Below are 19930 nucleotides of genomic sequence, written 5' to 3' on the forward strand. Positions count from 1 at the left end.
ATCTGGATGTCTATCATCCAGTATATAATTACACAGTACAGTAGATAAGTACAATGTAGTGGATACAGATAGCAGACTATGGTGGTTTGGAACTCTATGCACCCCAGAAAACATGTTCTTAAAGTTAATTCATTCCTGTGGGTGTGAACCCATTGTAAGTAGGACCATCTGATGAGGCTACTTCAGTTAAGGTGTAACCCACCTCAATTAGGATGGGTCTTAATCCCGTATCTGGAGTCCCCTATAAAAGAATGAAATTCAAGCAAGGAGAGAGAAAGCCACAGTCAGAGCAGCCGATATCAACTGAACCTGGAAGAGAAAGAAGAGACCAGGAGATGCATGTGCCTTGCCAGGTGACAAACTAAGGACCAAGAATCTCTGGCAGCCAGCCCCAGAACTCAGGTCTTTGGGAAGAAAGCATCGCCTTGATGACTCTTTGATTTGAATTTTCTGAAAGCCTCAAAACTATACACTAATAAATTCCCATTAAATTGACCCATTCTGTGGTATTTACTTGAGCAACCTATGAACCTACAACATGGATGGAGCAGTTGAAATAACAAAGAAGATGTCAATTGCCGTGGCCTGGCTACTTCTAGCTGCTAACAGTTGCACAGCAAAATCATTTACGTAAATTAAAATGCATGCACACATGAAACATGCTACAACCTGGATGAACCTTAAAAACATTATGCCAGAAACAAAAAGACAAATGTTGTGATTCCACATATTTGAAATATCTAGAATATGAAAAATTAATGAAGATAGAAACTAGATTAGAGGCTCCCAGGGGGCTGGGAATGGGAGAGGATGGGATTGCTTAATGGGTGCAGAATTTCTACCTTGGGTGATGCAATGTTTTGGTAACAGATGTGATGATGGTAGTACAACACTGTAAATGTAACTAATGCCACTGAACTGTACTCTTAAAATTGGTTTAAATGGCAGATAAAATAAAGAAAAAACCCATATGCACATAAAACAGTGCCACCTCTTTTAAGATGACCCCAAAATAAAAGGATTTATCTTAACCATATTAAAATGGTTTCCTATAGAAGAGAGGGAATGGGGATAAAAGAGATTATATAAACAAGAGAAAAGCTTTGTGTGGAACAATGATAATACTGTAAGAATGGAAAAATTACTAGCTCGATTCTCTATCTCTAAAATCCAAAAAATAATCCCTCCAAAAGAAAAAACTCTGATCCAAGAAGATTCTCAATTACAACCATGTCATCCAACCAGGTTACCACCCCAGCACAGGAAACACTGAGAATGAGGTCAGTACCCGACTCTCAAGGATGTCAATGGCCATAGCCTGGCTGCTTCTGGCTGCCAGCAGTTGCTGTCTGGTATCCTCCAAATTCTGCTCGGCAACAGTTTTCTGTAAGTTAAAGGAAGAGTAAAAGAAAATAGTCATTTTTCTACTGAATAAATATTTACATCATATAGCATCTACAATATACTAGATGATTTGTGCTAGACACAAAAACCACAATTTTAAATTTTATTTTGAATAACACCTTCTTGAGAAATGATTCACAGACCATAAAGTATACACAACAAATTTGACACAGTTCCTTGACCTTGACGTTGGAGCAGTAACTGGCACACTCAAATGATAAAATACTTTGCAATAAGCGCTCTAAAAGATGGCTCAAGAGCAGGAGGTGCTCATTGCCTCAGGGTACGTGAGAGACTTCAAATTCACAGATGGCCAGGAAGCAACTTGACCAATGGAATCGAGACATGAAACATCCTGGTACATTCTGAGAACTACAACTGGTTCAAAGACAAATAAATTGCAGGTTTTTGTAAGAAATAAAACTAGAAAATTAGGCAAAGGGTCAGATCATGGGAAGTTTTTTATGCAGACTAAGAATTTGAGCTTTATTCTGTAGGCAATATTTTAAAAAATGGGGTCTTCCAAATACTAGCATTAGACTTGCTTAGGTGGCTTGTTAAACTTGAGGCTTTATTCTAGGCCTATTGAAATTAGAATTTCTGGAGGTAGGGCCAGAGATAGATATACACTCCTCAAGTCACTCTTAGGCACACTAAAGTTTGAGAACCACTGTTATACTATAATGATGGTAATATGATTATGATATTAATAGCTCACATATATTGAGATTATACTATGTTACAAGCATCACTCTAAGTACTTTCTGAAATACTGTAACTTGTTTAATCCTAACAATTCTATGAGTTGCATACTATAAATAACTCTATTTTACAGATGAGGAAATCGACACAAAGAGATGAAGTTACTTACTCTTCATCACAAGCTAGTAAATAGAAAAGGCAAGAAATAAACTTAGGTAGTCTGGTTCTAGAAATGAATTTACACCTTAAACCCCACATTTTAATCACTGTATATATGGGAGTTGTAGAAGATGTTAAAACAAAGTGATATGGTCATATATGCTGATTAGGAAGATTAGTTTGGCAGTGAGTAGAAGATTGTAAGAGGTTGAAGGAAAGACTGCTGCTCCATAGGCTAGTCTGGAGAATAGGTTAGAGTCTCTTCTAATAGAAAGTACTATCAACTAGGCTAGAGTTACTAGAAACTGAAGTACAGCAGTCACAGAAGGATGGAGATATTTAGTTACAACTGACTGAAGACAGAAAGTGAGGATCTAGGATGATCCTCAAGGTCTTAGCTTGGTCATCTTTTTCACAGTGAGGCCATTTACTGTGATACAAAGGGAAGGAGGAGCAGAATGTGGGCAGACAACTAACTCAGACCTGATGAGAAAGTAAGTTCATCTGTATCGCTGGCCAAGAGGCTAATCAACATAGCATTCCCCAGCTAAGAAGAGTGTACCACCCAGGGCAATTCTTGCTAAAGATAAAGGGTGGTTGACAGCTATTCTCTTTGGCCAGTGGAGAGTACAAAAGAAGAGGGAAGGGGAGTAGTGCAGAAATACAAGACAGCCCATGTGGTATAAATCACTGGGTGCAGTTTACTAGTGATTAGGATGATATCTGTTCATACATATCTGTATAAACTCCCCCTTTCTCTGATGAAACCTGTGAGCAGCAGGTTCTCCCACCTCCCCCACCTCACCTTAGTCTACTTGTGTTTCAAAAAACATGAGATGTCTTTCTGTAAGCAGGACAATCCAAATTTGGGGAGCTCTCCCCTCACCAAGTGTTTTTTGACCCTCCAGCTCTAAAATTCTAGGATTTTATGAATCACAAGTGTCACCATTGCATTTCCAATACTGGCCAGCATAAAAGGAGGTAAAATGACCTCTTTCAGGAGTCCTTGTACATGTTCTTCCCCTGATAAGTTTTGCTCTAGTCTCTTCTCCAAGGATGCAACCTTCTCCTGCAAATGTGTGATGAGGTTTTCTTTCTCTTGAGCTTCAGTAGTGACCTGCATGTAAAAGCAGAGGAGATCACATACTATAAGCAAGACTTCTCTCGTCCCTTTCTGTCATCGTGACCATCATGCGTCCCTGAAATTTTGTTCTCACCTGCATCGGAGTAGAATATACAGCCAGGAAACCCTTCCATGAAAATGGGACACAGAAGATGCAAGATCAGAACCCAGTAATATGTAAGGATCCTGTTCAGACTTAGTGCAACAAGAGTCAAATGCTCTCCCCCCTTTAAAGCAATAGACATTCTGGGAAGGAAAAACGCCATTACCCCTCTGGAATCTAGCCAGAATCCTAGGAAGATGGTTCTCCCCTTTAAAATGACAGGTTATACTGTCATGATGTACTAGCTAAAGGCACGCCTTTCTTCCCATTCCCATCAAGTATATGCTTAATCTTATCAATCTAAGAGGATGTACCCAAGGGATGCCAAAAACCAGCAGACCTAATCCCACCCAAGAAATTCGCAGCCTGCCCTACAATGACCTTTAGAACAACGCTCATGGAAATGTGAGGGGCTAAAGTAGAAAAATGCCCACGTAGTCTGTTTTTTTTTTAATTAAACTTTTTTTTTTTTTAAACATAACATACAAACACGAACATTCTTACCATACGATCATTCCATTCTTGGTACATAATCAGTAACTCACAATATCATCACATAGTTGTATATTCATCGCCATGATCATTTCTTAGAACACTTACATCAATTCAGAAAAAGAAATAAAAGGAAAAAACCTCATATATACCATGCCCCTTACTCCTCCTTCTCAATGACTGCTAGTATTTCCATCTCATGTAGTCTGTTTTAAGGCTAAAGAAAATTTCTGAGACAAATGATATTCACCCTGGCTCACAGTATAGGGGCCAAAGCTGAGCTTCTGTGCATTTCATGGCTCCAGACCAACAGTTGCCTTTAGTCTAGTCTTTTCCTTTAGCAAAGATGGTAGTGATGGTGGTAGCCGGGTAGGACTAGCTTTGTCTCTTTCACTACTACCAATTTTCAGGTGCTGCTCAATGTCAAAGCAGAGACTCTAAGAAGCTCTGACTGTAAAGTTCTTAAATCCTTAGTAGTTGCCTCTAGTTAGGATACCCACTCTTCTCTCAAAACAAATGTCTTATGTCATCAACATCTAACTGCAAAGACTTGTATCTCCTTACATGTAATTTCTCCCTCAAATTCCCCTCACTTCATAATTCTGCTGCTCCATCTCAGACAGAGACTTTCATATTCAGCTGGCAACCTGGCCAATGACAGTGGCTTGCCTTTTCATTTTCTTTACAGTGACTTTTGCAAAACAGAAATATTAATTTGAGGAAGTCACAGTTATTTATTCTTTTGGTTTATGCCTTCTATGCCTTATTTAAAAAGTCAGTCTTAGCCTACTCAGAGGTCTCAAAGATTTTCTCCTATGTTTTCTTCTAGAACAATAGTTCTCAAAGTATAGTTCCTGGACTCCTAGGAAGCCCTGAGACCCTTCAAGAGGTCTGTGAGATCAGAGCCATTTTTCTAATAATACTCGTACTTTATTTGAGGTATGTCACATAAGAAGACTAAATTGGAACTTGATGACATTCTTTTCCCATCCTTAACTTTTCCTAACATAATGACTTTTGTAGCATCTGTTTGTTGTTTTGGTTTACACTGGAAAGAGTTGCTTATATTTCTCAAGTTCAGACTGCTATGTAACAGAATGAATGTAGGCTTTGGAACCAAAAGAAAGATGTGGGTTTTCGCTATGGTCATACCACACAGTTGAGAAAATAATAAATTATAGCTGCATGTATCAGTATGAATGTTTTTAAGGAATACAACGTTGAAGGTGAAAAAGCAAGTTTCAGGACACATACAGCATGATTTCATTTATACAAAGTTAATGAGAAACTAAAGATTTTATTTAGGGATAAAATACAGTAAAATTATAAAGCAAAGCAAGGATGAGAAAAATTTCCAGATAGTGCTTACTTATGGAGGAAAAATAAATGGGGTGGGGTTGTGAAGGGAACACAGGGAATTGCCAGGATAAACACTGTTCTTTTTCTTAACCTGGGGGATAGGTCCATTGGGTATATTGCTTTGTTACAGCTTCTACCTTATTTATATCTTATAAGCATTATTTTCTATTTATCAATAGTAATAAAAACAAATTTTAAAAACTGAATTCAAATCATGATCTTCACGCTAAAACTGCCCCTCCTAGTAAGAAAGGAACTGCCCTTCTCAACCCAATGAATGACAACCGCATCCCCTAAGTTGCTCAAGCCAGAAACCTAGAAATCATTCTTTTTTTTCTTTGCCTTAAAACAATAGACGTTGGCCCAAGCCCCGCAGCAGCCGAGCCGCCCGCCCTCCTTCTCCCCTCTCTTTCTCCGCCGGCCCGCCGCGCGGCGCCCAAGCCCCGCAGCAGCCGAGCCGCCCGCCCTCCTTCTCCCCTCTCTTTCTCCGCCGGCCCGCCGCGCGGCGCCCAAGCCCCGCAGCAGCCGAGCCGCCCGCCCTCCTTCTCCCCTCTCTTTCTCCGCCGGCCCGCCGCGCAGCGCCCAAGCCCCGCAGCAGCCGAGCCGCCCGACCTCCTTCTCCCCTCTCTTCCCCCTCCTGCTCCGGCTGCTCTCCAACCACCACGGTGCCCTCTTCCCCCGCCTTCACCGTGCTCCTCCGCCACCAGCCTCGACAGCCTTGCCGCCCTCACCTTTCCTCCTCCAGAACAGCTACTGGGGGAGTGGAGATAATACAGAGCAGCTCCCGGAACCACGAGGGAGATCAAAGGGACAGCGTACCCCATCCTGGAACGGCTGACTATCTGGGAGAACCAGCTCTGGTGAGATCACCAAGGGGCACGGGCTTTCCTGGGTGGGACGGCAAGCGACCGGAGTCCCTCCCTTCCACCTTCCTGGGCCAGCTGGTAGAATTGGACAGGCGGTCCCCTTAGGCCGCGGCGGCTGGTGCCCCCACCACACGAGGCCCCCCGGAACAACTGAGATAGTTGGGTCGGAAATCCCCAGACTGCGGAGAACAGTGACCGGGGGATCCCTTCCAAACACGTGACTCCCCCGTCGGCTGGGAACAGTGTACTCTCCCGGGCTGCGACAGCTGGCGCCCTCCCGCCACGCTTGGTGCCCCGGGCCGACTGGCTAATTTGGCCGGACGCTCTCCTGTGTTGCGACGGCCGGCGACCCTCCCCGCGTTTGGAACCCCGGGCCGGCTGGCATTCTTCCAAGACGCTTCGGTTGCCGAACCTCCCCTACGGCGAGAGTTTTCCAGAGTTGAGGGACCCACAGCAACTTTCGCTGGTGGAACCCACAGACAGGCGTGTGCCACGAGCGCCACCTACTGGGCAGGATAGGAAGAACAGAACCCAGAGATTGCGCAGAAAAATCTTTCAAGCTGTGGGGTCGAACACCCGGGGAAATCTGACTAAATGCCCAGACGCCAGCAGAAGATAACGGATCACGCTCAGAAAATTGAACATATGGCCCAGTCAAACGAAGAAACCAATAGTTCAAATGAGATACAGGAGCTGAAACAACTAATGCTGAATATACGAACAGAAATGGAAAACCTCTTCAAAAACGAAATCGATAAATTGAGGGAGGACATAAAGAAGACATGGGCTGAACATAAAGAAGAAATAGAAAAACTGAAAAAACAAATCACAGAACTTATGGAAGTGAAAGATAAAGTAGAAAAGATGGAAAAAACAATGGATAACTACAATGACAGATTTAAAGAAACAGAAGATAGAATTAGTGATTTGGAGGATGAAACATCTGAATTCCAAAAAGAAACAGAAACTATCCGGAAAAGAATGGAAAAATTTGAACAAGGTATCAGGGAACTCAAGGACAATGTGAACCGTACAAATATACGTGTAGTGGGTATCCCAGAAGGAGAAGAGAAGGAAAAAGGAGGAGAAAAACTAACGGAAGAAATTATCACTGAAAATTTCCCAACTCTTATGAAAGACCTAAAATTACAGATCCAAGAAGTGCAGCGCACCCCAAAGAGATTAGACACAAATAGGCGTTCCCCAAGACACTTACTAGTTAGAATGTCAGAGGTCAAAGAGAAAGAGAGGATCTTGAAGGCAACGAGAGAAAAACAATCCGTCACATACAAGGGAAACCCAATAAGACTATGTGTAGATTTCTCAGCAGAAACCATGGAAGCTAGAAGACAGTGGGATGATATATTTAAGTTACTAAAAGAGAAAAACTGCCAGCCAAGACTCCTATATCCAGCAAAATTGTCCTTCAAAAATGAGGGAGAAATTAAAACATTCTCAGACAAAAAGTCACTAAGAGAATTTGTGACCAAGAGACCAGCTCTGCAAGAAATACTAAAGGAAGCACTAGAGTCAGATACAAAAAGACAGAAGAGAGAGACATGGAGAAAAGTGTAGAAAGAAGGAAAGTCAGATATGATATATATAATACAAAAGGCAAAATGGTAGAGGAAAATATTATCCAAACAGTAATAACTCTAAATGTTAATGGACTGAATTTCCCAATTAAAAGACATAGACTGGCAGAATGGATTAAAAAACAGGATCCTTCTATATGCTGTCTACAGGAAACACACCTTAGACCCAAAGATAAATATAGGTTGAAAGTGAAAGGTTGGGAAAAGATATTTCATGCAAACAACAACCAGAAAAGAGCAGGAGTGGCTATACTAATATCCAACAAATTAGACTTCAAATGTAAAACAGTTAAAAGAGACAAAGAAGGACACTATATACTATTAAAAGGAACAATTAAGCAAGAAGACATAACAATCATAAATATTTATGCACCGAACCAGAATGCCCCAAAATACGTGAGGAATACACTGCAAACAATGAAGAGGGAAATAGACACATATACCATAATAGTTGGAGACTTCAATTCACCACTCTCATCAATGGACAGAACATCTACACAGAGGATCAATAAAGAAATAGAGAACCTGAATATTACTATAAATGAACTTGACTTAACAGACATTTATAGGACATTACATCCCACAACAGCAGGATACACCTTTTTTTCAAGTGCTCATGGATCATTCTCAAAGATAGACCATATGCTGGGTCACAAAGCAAGTCTTAACAAATTTAAAAATATTGAAATCATACACAACACTTTCTCGGATCATAAAGGAATGAAGTTGGAAATCAATAATAGGTGGAGGGCCAGAAAATTCATAAATACACGGAGGCTCAACAACACACTCTTAAACAACAAGTGGGTCAAAGAAGAAATTGCAAGAGAAATTAGTAAATACCTAGAGGCAAATGAAAATGAAGACACAACATATCAAAACTTATGGGACGCAGCAAAGGCAGTGCTAAGAGGGAAATTTATTGCCCTAAATGCCTTTATCAGAAAAGAAGAAAAGGCAAAAATGCAGGAATTAACTGTCCACTTGGAAGAACTGGAGAAAGAACAGCAAACTAATCCCAAAGCAAGCAAAAGGAAAGAAATAACAAAGATTAGAGCAGAAATAAATGAAATTGAAAACATGAAAACAATAGAGAAAATCAATAAGACCAGAAGTTGGTTCTATGAGAAAATCAACAAGATTGATGGGCCCTTAGCAAGATTGACAAAAAGAAGAAGAGAGAGGATGCAAATAAATAAGATTAGAAATGAAAGAGGAGACATAACTACTGACCTCACAGAAATAAAGGAGGTAATAACAGGATACTATGAACAACTTTACGCTAATAAATACAACAATTTAGAAGAAATGGACAGGTTCCTGGAAAGACATGAACAACCAACTTTGACTCAAGAAGAAATAGACGACCTCAACAAACCAATCACAAGTAAAGAGATTGAATTAGTTATTCAAAAGCTCCCTAAAAAGAAAAGCCCAGGACCAGACGGCTTCACATGTGAATTCTATCAAACATTCCAGAAAGAATTAGTACCTACTCTCCTCAAACTCTTCAACATAATCGAAGTGGAGGGAAAACTACCTAATTCATTCTATGAAGCCAACATCACCCTCATACCAAAACCAGGCAAAGATATTACAAAAAAAGAAAACTACAGACCAATCTCTCTAATGAATACAGATGCAAAAATCCTCAATAAAATTCTAGCAAATCGTATCCAACAACACATTAAAAGAATTATACATCATGACCAAGTAGGATTCATCCCAGGTATGCAAGGATGGTTCAACATAAGAAAATCAATTAATGTAATACACCATATCAACAAATCAAAGCAGAAAAATCACATGATCATCTCAATTGATGCAGAGAAGGCATTTGACAAGATTCAACATCCTTTCCTGCTGAAAACACTTCAAAAGATAGGAATACAAGGGAACTTCCTTAAAATGATAGAGGGAATATATGAAAAACCCACAGCTAATATTATCCTCAATGGGGAAAAATTGAAAACTTTCCCCCTAAGATCAGGAACAAGACAAGGATGTCCACTATCACCACTATTATTCAACATTGTGTTGGAAGTTCTAGCCAGAGCAATTAGGCAAGAAAAAGAAATACAAGGCATCAAAATTGGAAAGGAAGAAGTAAAACTATCACTGTTTGCAGACGATATGATACTATATGTAGAAAACCCAGAAAAATCCACAACAAAATTACTAGAGCTAATAAATGAGTACAGCAAAGTAGCAGGCTACAAGATCAACATTCAAAAATCTGTAGCTTTTCTATACACTAGTAATGAACAAGCTGAGGCGGAAATCAAGAAACGAATCCCATTTACAATCGCAACTAAAAGAATAAAATACCTAGGAATAAATTTAACCAAAGAGACAAAAAACCTATATAAAGAAAACTACAAAAAACTGTTAAAAGAAATCACAGAAGACCTAAATAGATGGAAGGGCATACCGTGTTCATGGATTGGAAGACTAAATATAGTTAAGATGTCAATCCTACCTAAATTGATTTACAGATTCAATGCAATACCAATCAAAATCCCAACAACTTATTTTTCAGAAATAGAAAAACCAATAAGCAAATTTATCTGGAAGGGCAGGGTGCCCCGAATTGCTAAAAACATCTTGAGGAAAAAAAACGAAGCTGGAGGTCTCGGGCTACCTGACTTTAAGGCATATTATGAAGCCACAGTGGTCAAAACAGCATGGTATTGGCATAAAGATAGATATATCGACCAATGGAATCGAATACAGTGCTCAGATATAGACCCTCTCATCTATGGACATTTGATCTTTGATAAGGCAGTCAAGCCAACTCACCTGGGACAGAGCAGTCTCTTCAATAAATGGTGCCTAGAGAACTGGATATCCATATGCAAAAGAATGAAAAAAGACCCATCTCTCACACCCTATACAAAAGTTAACTTAAAATGGATCAAAGATCTAAACATTAGGTCTAAGACCATAAAACAGATAGAGGAAAATGTTGGGAGATATCTTATGGATCTTACAACTGGAGGTGGTTTTATGGACCTTAAACCTAAAGCAAGAACACTGAAGAAGGAAATAAATAAATGGGAGCTCCTCAAAATTAAACACTTTTGTGCATCAAAGAACTTCATCAAGAAAGTAGAAAGACAGCCTACACAATGGGAGACAATATTTGGAAACGACATATCAGATAAAGGTCTAGTATCCAGAATTTATAAAGAGATTATTCAACTCAACAACAAAAAGACAGCCAACCCAATTACAAAATGGGAAAAAGACTTAAACAGACACCTACCAGAAGAAGAAATACGGATGGCCAAGAGGCACATGAAGAGATGCTCAATGTCCCTGGCCATTAGAGAAATGCAAATCAAAACCACAATGAGATATCATCTCACACCCAACAGAATGGCCATTATCAACAAAACAGAAAATGACAAGTGCTGGAGAGGATGCGGAGAAAGAGGCACACTTATCCACTGTTGGTGGGAATGTCAAAGGGTGCAATCACTGTGGAAGGCAGTTTGGCGGTTCCTCAAAAAGCTGAATATAGAATTGCCATACGACCCAGCAATACCATTGCTAGGTATCTACTCAAAGGACTTAAGGGCAAAGACACAAACGGACATTTGCACACAAATGTTTATAGCAGCATTATTTACAATTGCAAAGAGATGGAAACAGCCAAAATCTCCATCAACAGAAGACTGGCTAAACAAACTGTGGTATATACATACGATGGAATATTATGCAGCTTTAAGACAAGATAAACTTATGAACCATGTAATAACATGGATGGACCTAGAGAATATTATGCTGAGTGAATCCAGCCAAAAACTAAAGGACAAATACTGTATGGTCCCACTGATGTGAACGGACATTCGAGAATAAACTTGAAATATGTCATTGGTAACAGAGTTCAGCAGGAGTTAGAAACAGGGTAAGACAATGGGTAATTGAAGCTGAAGGGATACAGACTGTGCAACAGGACTAGATACAAAAACTCAAAAATGGACAGCACAATAATACCTAATTGTAAAGTAATCATGTTAAAATACTGAATGAAGCTGCATCTGAGCTATAGGGTTTTTTTTGTTTTTGTTTGCTTGTTGGTTTGTTTGTTGTTGTTGGTTTTTACTATTACTACTACTTTTATTTCTTTTCTTTATATTAACATTTTATATCTTTTTCTGTTGTGTTGCTAGTTCCTCTAAACCGATGCAAATGTACTAAGAAACAATGATCATGCATCTATGTGATGATGTTAAGAATTACTGAGTGCATATGTAGAATGGTATGATTTCTAAATGTTGTGTTAATTTCTTTTTTTTTTCTTTCCGTTAATAAAAAAAAAAAAAAAACAAAAAAAACAATAGACGTTTATTATTTTTAAGTGATACAGGTTAGAAGTTTGACATGGGTTTCATTGAGCTAAAACTAAGGTATCTACCGGGCTACACAGAAATCATTCTTGATACCTTCTTTTCTGTTGCTCCCCTCCCATATTTATTACATTAGCAAGTATGTAAATCTCTTCAATATTTCTTTAACCTGTCTACCTCCCATTATCTTTACCACCACTTTTGTCAAAGCCACCATCGTCTCATGGCTGAACAAATACAAGAGCTTCCTCACTGGTCTTCCTAACTGAAAGAACTTTTCAATATGTTCCTCAAAACAGCCAGAGTATTCCTCTCTTCTCCCTCCTGCACTCTGAACCCTTCTGCCTTCTCTACCACCTCCTATTCTACCCATCCTTGAAACTCCAGTTACTCCAGGAACATTTCCTTCACTCCTATGATAGAAATGCACTCTCTCTACCACGGCATATATATCTTCTTAATTATTTATTTTAATTTTTTGAGCAGTTGTGGCTAACAGAAAAATCATGTAGAAAGTACAGAGTTCCTACACACTGCCCTTTCCAATCATTAACATTTAGTATTAGTGTGGTACATTTGTTAAAATTGATGAACCAATATTATTATGTTATTAACTAAAGTCCACAGTTTACATTAGGATTCACTCTTTGTGTTGTATGGCATAACTCTTGCATTTAAAAAATCTATTTGACTTATTTGGGACTTGTTGATTTTGGAATTACTTTCTTGTGTTTACAAGAGGTTTGAGCGTCACACTAAAGACAAACAAAACGTGTATATTTTAAGTTTGTTAAGGGTACTAACCTTCTATCACGGTCATTCATTCACGTAATATATATTTTCTAGGTGTTCCTTGTTAGGAGGCAACAAAGTGCAGTAGGACAAGCATGGGTTTTGGAATAAGACTTGGGTTAGAATCCACTGTGCCACTTCTATATAACTATGAACAAGGTACTTAGACCTTTTTAAATTTCAGTTTATATATGTATAAATAGGATAATATTTAGCTGGAATAGGTACACAGACCTCTATTTACACAAACCTTACTGCATGGTAATTATGCTGTATGTTTTTGTTTCAATTCACATTAGTAGTTCTCAAAGTATGAGAATATGGGTGGGTGGTATCACCCCCAGGGGACGTTCAGTTATGTGGGGAAAGAGTTGGGTTGTCACAATGACTGGAGGAAGCTACTGACATTCGGAGCCCAGAGACCAGGCATGTTAAATGATCTGCAATGCCAGGGAAAATCATATAGTACAAATGCTCTGTTCAAAATGATGATAGGAAACATGCCATTGACAAAGACTACTCTACAGTCAACAATGTTATTATTATTGTTCATCTTCATAGTCTCAGAATTTAGCACAGACCTAGAATAGCAGGCAATAAATGTATATGGACCAAATTAAATTACAAATTGTAATGATATCACTTGGTTATGTGGCCTAGAACAAACTGGTTTAGAGCCAGATATGTCAAAGGTACAATCTTGACTGTGTCAACCATGATTGTTATGTTTTCTTAAACTCAATGTCCATCACGTACTTTAAGACATATTTGAGTAGTCCAAATGGTGTGTCTTGAGAATTTCTATCAGGACAATACTGATCTCTTCTTTTAAGCAACCCTTGTCCAGCTGACCTGGCCATTTCTGTCTGAATATAGCGTGGTTAGAGCAGGAACGAGGGCAAAATGGACTGCATGAGAAAGATAAGTTTAAGCAACCATGCTGAGGCTGAAAAGTTTCTGAGAGAATCATGTTTACATTTATTCATGAATTCTAGAAACCCTTTCCTAGTACTCTACTTACCTTTTGCAAATCAATGGAAAGCCTCTGAATGAATGCTTGGAGTTCTTGTTCCTTTTCCTCCAGGGCTGTGATCTTATTTTCTGCACCTGTTTTTGAAGCTGTCACACTATCTCTTCATTGAAAGAAAGCAAACAATAAATAAATTTGGATATCTCATCTAAAAACATTCTTCCACAGGAAAAATACAGATGGCTCCTCATAGGCCAGGGCTGCAAACATTATTAGCCCAAGTGAAGAATATCAATGAAGACTCCTTCTTGGCTCTCTCTGAAGCAGAAATCCAAAGAGAAAAATTCCACCCTGGTTTAAGCAAGAAATTCTGATCTGCCTTTGGTTATTCAATAGCTGTCATACTGAATCACTTGGCAGAGCTGGAGTGGTTCTGAGCCTAGGAAGGGGAAAGGAGGGAGAGCTTGAGGAGGGGATGTCCTGAACTGCAGGCAGGTGAAACAAGCCCAGAAGCTTTTGTCAGCACTGAGGTCAGTAAGTATTGCAATGAGCAATGAGAAAAGGTGGGTGGGCAATAATAGCCAAAGCTACACTAACACCGCTTCCCATGGGCCCCACAGACCAAGCAAGAACCTCTGCTCTTCCAGCGTTGAGTAGTGTCTCTGCAACTCTTCTAGCTTTCGGCTTAAGTCTGATGACATCTGATTGGAGGTCATCAATTCCTCCTGGGTGTGACTAAGTTCTCTGGTTCGTGCCTCCAACTCTTGCTCCATTTTCCCAAGACTTTCTTCTTTTTTTAAAAGCTGATACAAAGATATACAGTTTCATTGGGCCGCTGTTGAGAAAAAAATCTAGACCTATACGCCAAACTTTTATAACATTTTTGGAAGATTACAAATGGAACTTTCAAATTTTAATAAATTGAAAAACACATATAATAAGATTAATATCAAAGACTACTGGAGCATGTTTATCAGCAATTAAAGAGTGATAACTAGCAAAATTAGAGTTATAATCATGTATTCTGCATTTAGCTATTAAACAAAAATGCGCACCATGTGCTTTACTTTACTTAGCTCCTGCTGCTGAAACCCCTCTAATTCATCCATTTCATCTCTTCTTTGGAAAAGATTCAAACTCTGGTTCTTCATTTCCTGTAACTGAGCTGTCAGAAACCTTTTTTCCTATTTGGAAAAAGAAGACACCAACTCAGGCAACTAAAAACGATATAAATTTGTATATGCAAACAAAATCCCTTCAAATTTCTTAATATTTCTTTAAAATTCCCTTAAGAAAACAAAGTTAAAAATAAATGTGCTTTGGCAGCAGTGTTCAGGACTCACAATGGATGGAGGTGGCCTAAGGGTACAATGAATGAAGAATGGAAGGAAGAACTATTATACATACATATAATGGACTACTGAGCAGCTGCAAGAAGGAATGAAATTGTGAGGAATGCAACTAGGTGTATGAACCTTAAAAGTTGTATGTTGACTGAAATGTCAGAAACAAAAAAGATAAATATCATGCCTCAATCATGTGGACTAACCATAATATAAAAACCTGGTGAACTGAAGTCAAGAACATAGATTATCAGGTTGGAGCCTACTGTGAAGGATCCTAGTCTGTAAGCTCTTACAGCAGTCACATATATTCAGGAGCTGTAACTTGTTATTTCTAAATTCTGAGATACTGAGCTGTTTGTATATAACCTGGTTGTTTCCAGAAACTTCAGGTATTTATGTGACACCGAGATTCAGAATAAGAGCTCGGATGCTATGAAAGTTAGCAATACCCTATAAAGGAACTGTTTAAAAACCTGAAAAATGGAGCTACTAGGGGAGTAGAAATGATACAGAACAGCTCCCGGAGCCACGACAGAGATCAAATAGACAGCGTGCCCCATCCTGGAACGGCTGACTGGCTGGGAGAACCTGCTCCGGTGAGATCGCCGAGGGGCGCGGGCTTTCCCGGGGGGGGGGGGGGGCGGCAAGCGGCCGGAGTACCTCCCTTCCTCCTTCCCAGGCCAGCTGGCAGAATTGGGCAGGCGGTCCCCTCAAACCGCGGCGGCTTGCGCTCCCACCACGCGTGGCCCCCCGGACCAACTGAGAGAATTGGATCGGAAATCCTCAGGCCGCGTCGAACGGTGACCGGGGGGGTCCCTTCCAAACACGTGACTCCCCGGTCCGGCTGGGAACGGTGCACTCTCCCAGGCCGCGGCGGCTGGCGCCCTCCCGCCACGCTTGGCGCCCCGGGCCAACTAGGAAATTCGGACGGGCGCTCTCCCGGGCTGCGGCGGCCGGCGACCCTCCCCACGTTCGGACCCCGGGCCGGCTGGCACTCTTCCAAGCCGCTTCGGCTGGTGAACCTCCCCCACGGCGAGAGTTTTCCAAAGTTAAAGGACATACAGCACCTTTTACTAGTGGGACCCACAGACAAACGTGTGCCACAAGCGGCACCTACTGGGCAGGATAAGAAAAACAGAATCCAGAGATTTCACAGAAAAATCTTTCAACCTGTTGGGTCCAACACCCAGGGAAATCTGACTAAATGCCCAGACGCCAGCAGAAGATAACGGATCAGCTCAGAAAATTGAAAATATGGCCCAGTCAAAGGAACAAACCAATAGCTCAAATGAGATACAGGAGCTGAGACAACTAATGCTGAATATATGAACAGAAATGGAAAACCTCTTCAAAAACGAAATTGATAAATTGAGGGAGGACATGAAGAAGACATGGGCGGAACAAAAAGAAGAAACAGAAAAACTGAAAAAACAAATCACAGAACTTATGGAAGTGAAGGACAAAGTAGAAAAGATGGAAAAAACAATGGATACCTACAATGATAGATTTAAAGAGACAGAAGATAGAATTAGTGAATTGGAGGATGGAACATCTGAATTCCAAAAAGAAACAGAAACTATCGGGAAAAGAATGGAAAAATTTGAACAGAGTATCAGGGAACTCAAGGACAATATGAACCGCACAAATATACGTGTTGTGGGTGTCCCAGAAGGAGAAGAGAAGGGAAAAGGAGGAGAAAAACTAATGGAAGAAATTATCACTGAAAATTTCCCAACTCTTATGAAAGACCTAAAATTACAGATCCAAGAAGTGCAGCGCACCCCAAAGAGATTAGACCCAAATAGGCGTTCTCCAAGACACTTACTAGTTAGAATGTCAGAGGTCAAAGAGAAAGAGAGGATCTTGAAAGCAGCAAGAGAAAAACAATCCATCACATACAAGGGAAACCCAATAAGACTATGTGTAGATTTCTCAGCAAAAACCATGGAAGCTAGAAGACAGTGGGATGATATATTTAAATTACTAAAAGAGAAAAACTGCCAGCCAAGACTCCTATATCCAGCAAAATTGTCCTTCAAAAATGAGGGAGAAATTAAAACATTCTCAGACAAAAGGTCACTGAGAGAATTGGTGACCAAGAGAGCAGCTCTGCAAGAAATATTAAAGGGAGCACTAGAGTCAGATACAAAAAGACAGAAGAGAGAGGTATGGAGAAGAGTGCAGAAAGAAGGAAAGTCAGACATGATATATATAATACAAAAGGCAAAATGTTAGAGGAAAATACTATCCAAACACTAATAACACTAAATGTTAATGGACTGAATTCCCCAATCAAAAGACATAGACTGGCAGAATGGATTAAAAAACAGGATCCTTCTATATGGTGTCTACAGGAAACACATCTTAGACCCAAAGATAAACATAGGTTGAAGTGAAAGGTTGGGAAAAGATATTTCATGCAAATAACAACCAGAAAAGAGCAGGAGTGGCTATACTAATATCCAACAAATTAGACTTCAAATGTAAAACAGTTAAAAGAGACAAAGAAGGACACTATATACTAATAAAAGGAACAATTAAACAAGAAGACATAACAATCATAAATATTTACGCACCGAACCAGAATGCCCCAAAATACGTGAGGAATACACTGCAAACACTGAAAAGGGAAATAGACTCATATACCATAATAATTGGAGACTTCAATTCACCACTCTCATCAATGGACAGAACATCTAGACAGAGGATCAATAAAGAAATAGAGAATCTGAATATTACTAGAAATGAGCTAGACTTAACAGACATTTATAGGACATTACATCCCACAACAGCAGGATACACCTTTTCCTCAAGTGCTCATGGATCATTCTCAAAGATAGACCATATGCTGGGTCACAAAGCAAGTCTTAACAAATTTAAACAGATTGAAATCATACACAACACTTTCTCAGATCATAAAGGAATGAAGTTGGAAATCAATAATAGGCGGAGTGCCAGAAAATTCACAAATACGTGGAGGGTCAACAACACACTCTTTTTTTTTTTTTTTTACAGCTGCATTAGCATTTGGAAGCTGCCGATGTCACCTAACAACACACTCTTAAACAACGAGTGGGTCAAAGAAGAAATTGCAAGAGAAATTAGTAAATACCTCGAGGCGAATGAAAATGAAGACACAACATATCAAAACTTATGGGACGCAGCAAAGGCAGTGCTAAGAGGGAAATTTATTGCCCTAAACGCCTATATCAGAAAAGAAGAAAAGGCAAAAATGCAGGAATTAACTGTCCACTTGGAAGAACTGGAGAAAGAACAGCAAACTAATCCCAAAGCAAGCAAAAGGAAAGAAATAACAAAGATTAGAGCAGAAATAAATGAAATTGAAAACATGAAAACAATAGAGAAAATCAATAAGACTAGAAGTTGGTTCCATGAGAAAATCAATAAGATTGATGGGCCCTTAGCAAGATTGACAAAAACAAGAAGAGAGAGGATGCAAATAAATAAGATCAGAAATGGAAGAGGAGACATAACCACTGACCTCACAGAAATAAAGGAGGTAATAACAGGATACTATGAACAACTTTACGCTAATAAACACAACAATTTAGATGAAATGGATGGGTTCCTGGAAAGACATGAACAACCAACTTTGACTCAAGAAGACATAGATGACCTCAACAAACCAATCACAAGTAAAGAAACTGAATTAGTCATTCAAAAGCTTCCTAAAAAGAAAAGTCCAGGACCAAACGGCTTCACATGTGAATTCTATCAAACATTCCAGAAAGAATTAGTACCAACTCTCCTCAAACTCTTCAAAAAAATCGAAGTGGAGGGAAAACTACCTAATTCATTCTATGAAGCCAACATCACCCCCATACCAAAACCAGGCAAAGATATTATAAAAAAAGAAAACTACAGACCAATCTCTCTAATGAATATAGATGCAAAAATCCTCAATAAAATTCTAGCAAATCGTATCCAACAACACATTAAAAGAATTATACATCATGACCAAGTAGGATTCATCCCAAGTATGCAAGGATGGTTCAGCATAAGAAAATCAATTAATGTAATACACCATATCAACAAATCAAAGCAGAAAAATCACATGATCATCTCAATTGATGAAGAGAAGGCATTTGACAAGATTCAACATCCTTTCCTATTGAAAACACTTCAAAAGATAGGAATACAAGGGAACTTCCTTAAAATGATAGAGGGAATATATGAAAAACCCACAGCTAATATCATCCTCAATGGGGAAAAATTGAAAACTTTCCCCCTAAGATCAGGAACAAGACAAGGATGTCCACTATCACCACTATTAAACATTGTGTTGGAGGTTCTAGCCAGAGCAATTAGACAAGAAAAAGAAATACAAGGCATCAAAATTGGAAAGGAAGAAGTAAAACTATCACTGTTTGCAGACGATATGATACTATACGTCGAAAACCCAGAAAAATCCACAACAAAACTACTAGAGCTAATAAATGAGTACAGCAAAGTAGCAGGTTACAAGATCAACATTCAAAAATCTGTAGCATTTCTATACACTAGTAATGAACAAGCTGAGGGGGAAATCAAGAAACGAATCCCATTTACAATTGCAACTAAAAGAATAAAATACCTAGGAATAAATTTAACTAAAGAGACAAAAAACCTATATAAAGAAAACTACAAAAAACTGTTAAAAGAAATCA

At 39.3% G+C, this 19930-nt stretch overlaps 1 protein-coding gene across 6 annotated transcripts in view; it reads right to left on the minus strand.

The window, feature by feature from the left end:
• GOLGA1 (golgin A1) overlaps positions 1–19930 on the minus strand; it is an 81136-nt gene that overhangs the window by 35844 nt on the left and 25362 nt on the right. For all 6 annotated transcript variants that reach the window (XM_077144737.1, XM_077144732.1, XM_077144729.1 and 3 more), the window contains 5 exons: positions 14973–15101; positions 14551–14720; positions 13969–14080; positions 3257–3382; positions 1289–1384 (listed from right to left, as the gene is read on the minus strand). In XM_077144737.1, coding sequence (XP_077000852.1) covers positions 1289–1384; positions 3257–3382; positions 13969–14080; positions 14551–14720; positions 14973–15101 — 633 coding nt within the window. The remainder of the gene's footprint in view (positions 1–1288; positions 1385–3256; positions 3383–13968; positions 14081–14550; positions 14721–14972; positions 15102–19930) is intronic.

This window comes from Tamandua tetradactyla, chromosome 2, assembly GCF_023851605.1.
Source record: "Tamandua tetradactyla isolate mTamTet1 chromosome 2, mTamTet1.pri, whole genome shotgun sequence".
Classification (NCBI taxonomy): Eukaryota; Metazoa; Chordata; class Mammalia; order Pilosa; family Myrmecophagidae; genus Tamandua; species Tamandua tetradactyla.